Below are 8,512 nucleotides of genomic sequence, written 5' to 3' on the forward strand. Positions count from 1 at the left end.
TAATAAAGCTTTAAAAATTAACACTATCACAATTGGATTACAGTGGTGCATGTAAGAGCCAGTACAGAGCCCAAAATAGCCCTCCACAAATCCACCATGGAAAATCCACTATTATACAGGGAGAAGAATGAAGTTGCTGGAATGGGGGGAAAGAAAAAAATTGGTGCGGCTCTTAGTACTGGGAGGAAAGAGGTGCATGCGAGGAAAGAGGACGCAAGGGCAACTGAGCGGAAATGAAGCACTTTCATACAACAATGCAAATCTCAAGAGAGACCCACTTTCTAAAGTCTTCCTCAAATGGTAGAAAAACGAAAAATGCTTTTGCAACACACTCTTTGTGACTCTTGTTTAGGAGTTCTTGAGACATTTTTATTTACATTTGGTTCAAGTTATTTTTGCTGTGGTCGTGGCAAAAAGAGTCAGAAAGACAGACAGAAACAGAAATGGTACATTCATTGTCGATTACATATGTTTAAATAAAGTCAATAGAAAAGTATGCAAATGAATAAAAAAAAAGGACTAACCATCAATTTAGGGGTGGGTGTTTGTTTTAGTTGCAAGAAATTCCCAGTTTAGGTGTTACACATAGTCAGTATGAGGATTAATATTAAATGATGTACTTCTTCTCCTTCCTTTCCCAGTTTACTTCTGCTGAAAGGACTTTCAACTACTTGAAACTCTACTGAGCACGAGGTATGATCCCACAGTTATTACAGTCGTGTCTTCGCACTTCCCTTTATGAGATCTTGGTACAAAACAAAGGAGTTGCTCAGTGACTGACATTGAACAGATGCTGGTGGATCACTGAAAAACTAAAAATCCCTTATCAAAACCGTCAGTGACATGTATGCATGTCACATTTACAAAAGGAATAAAAGACCATTTCACCAGTAACAAAACATTGTTTCAAGAGAATTTCAGTTTGTATAAATACAGGGAAAAAAGGAAATTCACAAAAAATGTATTGTGCTAAAATTGAACTGCTCACCTCGTGTCACAAGAAAAAATTTTTTTAAAAAGGGGTCCCAAGAAAAAGAAAAAGGTTAGAAACAGCTGATATGTAGCAAAAATAACTGACAGGGTAACTACACACATCCCCAGTACATAGTATAGTTCTTCCAACTAAGTTTGGGATCGAGTCATTATCTGAAGAAACTAAAGTAAAAGGAAAGGCGGCTCAGCTGCTCGCCCGGGACGGTCGTGTTCATGATGCCCTGACTGAAGCAGTACTCACCAGAACCGTGCAGGAAAAAGAACGAAAATATCAAACCCAGTTTGTGAAGGAACATGAAGGAAGCTGATGGAGGCAGGACATAATTTGCCATGTACATAATACCACCGTATAGATCAAGAAAGGTGCAGAAATGTGGGAAGATGTTTGGAATCTGAATACCACTTTTGTCTTACTTTTTTAGACTAGTGCAATCACCTAACTTTAAAAAGGAGATGGGAAGTAATCACATTTTCCTGAACTTCTTCAGAACCACAAAGCTCTGAACTGAGGAGGAAATATATAACGGAACCGAGAAATATCTACTTGAGAATCTGATAAAAGAACAACATAAAAGAGAGAATAAAAAAAATCCCTGGCAATTACCGTCAAACTGATTTGCTTTGAACCTCAAACTACCTGATCTCCCCTCAAAGCCAGAGAATTCTAAATTATACAGCCCAAAATAATAAAATGTCTTTACAAATTACAAAGCCTCATATCACCTGCTCTCTAATAAAAACGTCAGCGCACGAGCGTGTGTGCGCGTGTGTGTGTGTGTGTGCATGTGTGTGCATGTGTCCTCTCCGGCTGCTACATCCCGGTCTTGAAGGCCTGCAGTATCAGGTTGGTCTGGTGGGTGAGCCGGTTGGCGCTGACAAACACATTTATCACTCTGGAAACAACCGTGACAGAGACACAAGGACACACAAGTCAATCAAACAGCAAAGAAACCATGGCAACAATATTAGGATTGATCCAAGAAACACTTTGATCGGGCTGGAATGGAGAATGTCAAGCTTCAGAGAATACAAGCCAGCGTGAATCCACAGGAAATGGGTCAAGGGAATTATTCAGCAATGGTGGATTTGATGGAAGCAAGCCTGTGATCAAACGACAACCATTTACATGGTGGTGACAGTGTGTGTGTGTGTAGCTATTTAATGTGTTGGTAGCTGTGTGTGCGCATTTGAAAATGAGTGAGTGAGAGGACAGAAAAGGCAGAAAAAACAGACAGAAAAAAAACTCCTAAAACTGAGAATAAACTAGAAACAGTGTCATACTTTCCGTCTCTGAAGTAGGTTTTGAGAGTGACACTGAAGCTCTTGGAGTATTTCACAAACTCTTTCTTCTGCTGTTCCAGTGCCTAACCAATAAGTACAGACAGCCGTTCAGCTCCACTTATTTCACAGATACTACATTTGTGCAAATGCATTTTTTCCTCTTCATGTATCTACTTACCCGTCGGTTCTGATGCTGGTACTTCCTGAAGACCGTATTAACTGTGTCGAGCAGCTCCTTGATGGCACTGGCAATGTCTCTAAGGATGACACACACACACACACACAGAGATATAAGTGCATGAAAAACAATATCTCAAAATCTGTCTGTTTTTGTGAGGCAGTGATACCCTGATAACCACAGTTCCTTGATCCTGCACAATGTCTCCCTTTCTTCCACTTTTCTCACGAGCAGGCTTTCACCTTCAACTTTTTCTCCTGGTATGCACTCAAAATCTACTGTTTCATAACTTTCCTTTTTCAGCATTCCTTTTGAATTGACTTCATTTCTAAGCCCTCCACTGAGTAAGTAACTTAAGCAGTGACTCACTAAGAGTATTGAATTCGATCAAAAATAATGGCAAAGTGGGCCAGGAAAATGAAATGTCTTTTCATTTCCCTCTTTGGTGTGCGTACGCGTGTATATATAATGCAGTGAACTACGAAATAAAACAGCATGCAGGGACCTTACAGTTTAGTCTTCACTAATCTAAAACATACAACCAAATGTCAAATATTAAGATCAACGATTTGATTTTTTGTGATGACACCTTTGAGGTAACATTATTCTGAAACGCAGCTGTTCCTAAGGTCACAAATGAACATCTGATTTCATTGTGTGCGTGTGTGTGTGTGTGTGTGTGTGTGTGTGTGTGTTTATTCGCCCTTTAAACAACGTCTAAATGTGCATAAGGTAGCACTAGCGTATGCACCGACGCCAAGAGCCGAGTGTGCATGTGACCGTTTGTTTGGACTCTGACTGATCTCAAAACTCTCAGAGGAACTCCTGAACGATTTTCAACTCGTCTCTTTCCCATTTTGCTGCAGAGAGTGAATTTGCATCTATTTGCACCCACTCATGTCTTCTCTTTAACTTCGTATTCAGTTGTGCCTCGTCCAAAATTTTCCCCTCACAAAAAAAATCTTTTGGCTTTTATGCAATGAGGGTGTTCATCACAAAAACACACACACAATGTATCAAATCTTTGGTCTTGGCACCAAGCAATTAACAACGAACAAAAAAGATTTTAATCACATTGGAATGTTTGGAAAAAGTCATCTGGAGACATTTCCTGGCAATGTTTACAAATAACAAAGGACGTTAAGAGTGAAACTTTCATATATAATTAAAACAGGTGTATATTATTGTGCAGGTGCACATGCGCGCGCGCGCGCACACACACACACACACACACACACACACACACACACACACACACACACACACACACACACACACACACACACACACACACACACACACACACACACACACACACACACACACACGGCTGTCTTACTTGATACTCTGTAGAAAGCCTACTCTGTCATTGATCTCATCGGGTATGTTGCTGAGGATGTGTTTCAAAGCTCGGGCTCTCTCGTTCAGCTCCTGGAACTCTGGCTCTCGCCTGTCAATCATGAACTCTGAAACATCAGAGAGGAGAGAAAAAAAACACAGATCACAAACTCACACACGTGCAATCAGCTTCAGGAGACACTGAAATTAAGCAATTAATAATGCTGGTCGACACTGCAAACGTACAGGATCCAAGTGTGAATGTGTGCACATGCATTAAATAGGCGTTTCTAGCTGAAGGCAATATTGAGGCAAAACGTGGTACCATGCAGGAGGTACATTTAAAATTCATCTAAAGTGTGTGTATTCATTACTACCATCAATCACTGTATGCCGCACAAGGAATTCAATTACAGACAGAAACAAGGAAAGCTCGAGAACGGGGAGAGCGGTTGATTTGTGGAGAAACAGCTCCCCCTGGTGGATAATTGGTCAAATGAAAGACGAGCAGGGGCTCAACAGAAACCCAAGTGAAGAAGAAAAGTCAGTGATCGTGTCCTGGCAGAAAGTTGGTGTTGGCCGGTTTAACATGCCTTCATATTTATTGACCTGCTGTGCAACTCATGCCGGTGCTCTTGCAGCCCCGCCTCCTTTCTTTGCATGCGCTGTTCATCGAGCGTCCTACCTTTCACATCGTCTGCAGCCATGCGAAGTAGAGACTCATTGTAGTCGATTTTTACATTCTTCTTCTCCAGTATTTTCATGACAATGTCCTGGGTCAGACCGGGGTTCTCCTTCTCTGCCTTGAAACACACAAACAGCAATCAGTCAGCCTTTGTCAGATCTGCGGCATTGAATGTATCAACTCCACAAATCTACAGTTGATGTTTATAATTTATGATAATTAGGAGCTCAGTTATTACAACAAAGATGGCAGTTCAAACAAAACCCACAAATAAAAGAAAAATCGCTTTTTTTTACCTTTATTATGGCTGCTCTCAAGGTCTGTGCTGCTGATAAGTTCACTTTCTCCAACTGCAAGTTGTAATGAACAAACACACAAACATAAGCTAAAGCGCACGCACACACACACACACACACACACACACACACACACACACACACACACACACACACACACACACACACACACACACACACACACACACACACACACAACTTCCCTCTTATCGTGGCCTTTCTTCTGTCCTAAAATGTAATTTTGTAGAAAGCGCATACAAGCCGGGAATCCTGCAATATCCAAGGAGGACACTATGTTATTGTACTGTGAAAAGCTGCGTCTCAGTCCATCCATCTGCAGAATTGGAGTCTATTCTGTCTATTCCCTCTGAGCTGATATTCTGGTATCACAGACCTTGTCACTACTTCAAACTATGAGTTCTGTCTGTCAATTTGTAGACTGTGTACTACTTTTTTAGACTTGTGCCATCGCCAAACTTTTAAGGACATGGGAAATAATGAAATTTTCCGTGAACCTTTTTTAAAACTACCCAGCACTGAACTGAGGGGGAATTATATAAAAGGAACGAAGAAATATCGACTTGCGAATATGATAAAAGAACAACATAAAAGAGAGAATAAAAAAAATCTCTGGCAATTACTGTCAAACTGATTTGCTTTGAACCTCAAACTACCTGATCTCCCCTCAAACACAGAATTATAAATTATACAGCCCGAAATAATGAAATGTCTTTACAAATTACAGAGCCTCATATCACCTATTCTCTAATAGAAACACGTGTGTGTGTGTGTGTGTGTGTGTGTGTGTGTGTGTGTGTGTGTGTGTGTGTGTGTGTGTGTGTGTGTGTGTGTGTGTGTGTGTGTGTCTCTTCTCTGGCTGCTACATATCATGTTGGTCTGGTTTGTGAGCCGATAGGCGCTGACAAACACGTCTGTCACTCTGGAAACAATAACGGCTTAGAATTGAAGTCTATCCCATTGCTCTGAGCTAATATTATGGTATTACAGAAATCCTCACCGTCAAAATATAATGCATGTCTGTCAATTTGCACATCATGTATGTGTGTAAGGTTAAAATAAAATGTCTTTTAAATCAGCAATTTCTATCAAGCTTCAACTAAAAGAACATGAAATAATGTTAAAACCACAAAGGACGAACTGCAGAGATCAGATGTGAGATGAGCCGACACGAGGCCTTAGGCAATAGTTTAGTGCAGTTTAAACTTGTTTTTGGTATTTCATGTGTTTATTGGAGTGTGGCCAGACAAGAAATGAAAGAGAAGAACTGGGAGTAGCATGAGGATTGCACGGTCAGCATCACAAACCCGTAAGCCACCAGAGCCCCAGAAAACAACTTTTCAAAGCCAAAGTTAGAGGGCTTGTTTTTGAGTGTGTCGTGCTGCACACATGTAACACAATTGCACATATACAGGCCAATCAAAAACCATGAAAACAAACTCTGCACTTGAATGGAACTGTGTGCTGTTGTCGTCTGAATGTTTGTTTCTCATTCCCTTGTGTTTATTTATTCAGTTTTAATTGTTCTCTCAACACCACAAAACGAGGGCATGCCCCCGATGGTTCCACAAGATTTGAATAAAAAGGTTGAAGAACTGTTTTCCAAGCTTTCAAACACAGTATTCCTATTTGTATCATTAATATTTGTACATTTTTCAGAATGCCAGAGAATTGAAAACAAGGCTTGCTTACTGGCTCTGTGCGGTCTACTCAAGGTGGTGCTTTTAGCTTGATGCTAATCAACATGCTCACGCTAGGATGCTGAGGTTTAGCAGGTATAACGTTGATCATCTTTGTTTGGCATGTTTGCATGATAACAATTGCTGATTCGCTCTAATCCCAACATACAGCTGGAGCTGGCAGGTATTTTGTCATATGGAAACATAACTATTGGCTACGATGACATTTGGACCTTATTATGGAGCTGGATGAAAAGTCAGGTGAGCAACGTTTGTACATTCCATCCTTTGGTGAACACGAGTATCTGCACAAAAAATGTCACTGCAATCCAATAGTTGTCGAGATATTTTCATCAAAACTAAAAATATCCACACCACGAACTTTTGAACCTCACACAGAATTAAATTAACAGTAAACCTGCACCAGCAATTTCATGAGACACGCTTTAAGACCTTGTCTACTTGACCTGAATCCTTAACACATATCCACATTTTTTTCTTTTTTTTGGCAGTTAAAAACTTAACTGCGGAAACTCTGCATTCCTGACCTGGTTAAAGACGGGATACATCACGGTGTAGAGAGCCATGGAGACTATTGCGGCAGCGTCGGCTTCATTCTTCATGTCCTCCATGGTCATCCTTGACCAATCAATGGCTCTTTGTCTGCGCGCTTGTCCACCGATGCCAGTTTCACCTCATTCAATCAATCAGACAGACAGAATGGGAGCAGACGAGGACCTGAAGAAGAAGGAGAAGGAGGCAGGACGGGTGAAGAAGAGAGAAGCGATAGATGACGGTTGATGGAAATCACAAGAGCAAGGGATTGAAAAGAAAGGTAAACATTGTGTCATGGTTACGATCAGGAATCAATTTAACCACTTAAATGAAGTGTGTTTAAATCTTCTTGCATTGAAAAGAGGGGACAGAAATGTGGTCAGTCGGAAGATGGAATAAACTAATAAAACACGTTAGAATATTTCCAGCAATGCAGCAGCTTTATTATTTCCCCATTATTGCCTTGTGATCTATACGCCACTTCCCAGAAAGTCTTTCAGTCACATAACAGCCACATTACTGAGAGGTGTGTGCGCTTCACTGTTCCACTGGGGCCAATGGTGACAAAACTGCCATGAGTCATACCTCAATAAGGAACACCCTCTCCAGTATTATTGCTGCAATAGAAATATCACTGTGATAAATATAGAACCTTGGCGAACATGTTCAGGGATATTTTTTTCCGACGGTGAAAATAAGAGGGACATGTCTGTGATGCCTTGTTTCATTGGCCGGTGCTCTGTCTCTACCCCGACACCTCCAGGACCAGTTCTTCCTCCGGCTTTGTTTGATGTATCACACTTTTACGTCGTCTAACGTGACGCTATCCCTCATTCTACTCATCATAGGACATCATTTCAGCACATAGGGCAGGGACACACTTTAATACTCTGTCTTTATGTGTGCGTGACCTCGTCTCTCATGAATCCAGTGAGTCGCCACGTGAGAACCTGACAGTGGCTTTATAGTCCTTTCTAACTTAAGAAGGGTATTACACTTGTCAATTTCATATAATCACTTCATTCCGTGCACTTTGTTTTCATTTTAACTTTAATTTGTATATTCAGTAGAGCCAATTGTAAATATTCATGCTCCCTTTTTATTGCACTCTGTTTTATGTTTATCGTTAAATGTTTATTGTTAAATGTCAAATGTTATGCACCTCCCGCCAGGAAAAAATTTGTAAACATACAATAAATTATTCTGATTAAGTGTATTAGATGCTTTATTTTCCCCCTTGGTTATAACCACTATAAACACACTCTTCAATAATAGGAATTGTAATTTGTGAGCTGACTTTCTTTCTTTTTTTATTGCGGTAAACTAAGTGAGTTAATAAAAACAAAAATTGTGGTCGCTAATGACAGTAGCTTAGACTATTTAAAAACAGCAGCTTTGTGCTAGTGATGGTTCACTCTGACCAATCAGTGGTCTGCAGTGTTTAACACTCGCTTTGGACCTTGACTGAGGGACACCAAGAATGGAACGG

The 8,512-nt window shown here is 40.5% G+C and overlaps 1 protein-coding gene across 1 annotated transcript; it reads right to left on the minus strand.

Moving 5' to 3' along the window:
• Window positions 1-360: 360 nt before the first annotated feature.
• Window positions 361-7,106, minus strand: LOC306742839 (programmed cell death protein 10-like; the record flags this gene model as incomplete). Its single annotated transcript, XM_079225276.1, has 7 exons — window positions 361-1,886; window positions 2,275-2,357; window positions 2,453-2,531; window positions 3,792-3,918; window positions 4,476-4,593; window positions 4,772-4,825; window positions 7,017-7,106. The coding sequence occupies 7 exons, from the start codon at window positions 7,104-7,106 to the stop codon at window positions 1,805-1,807; spliced, it is 633 nt and encodes a 210-aa protein (XP_079081402.1). The 3' UTR covers window positions 361-1,804.
• Window positions 7,107-8,512: the final 1,406 nt, after the last annotated feature.

The sequence above is a fragment of the Taurulus bubalis genome, assembly GCF_910589615.1.
Source record: "Taurulus bubalis genome assembly, chromosome: 10".
Taxonomy (NCBI): domain Eukaryota; kingdom Metazoa; phylum Chordata; class Actinopteri; order Perciformes; family Cottidae; genus Taurulus; species Taurulus bubalis.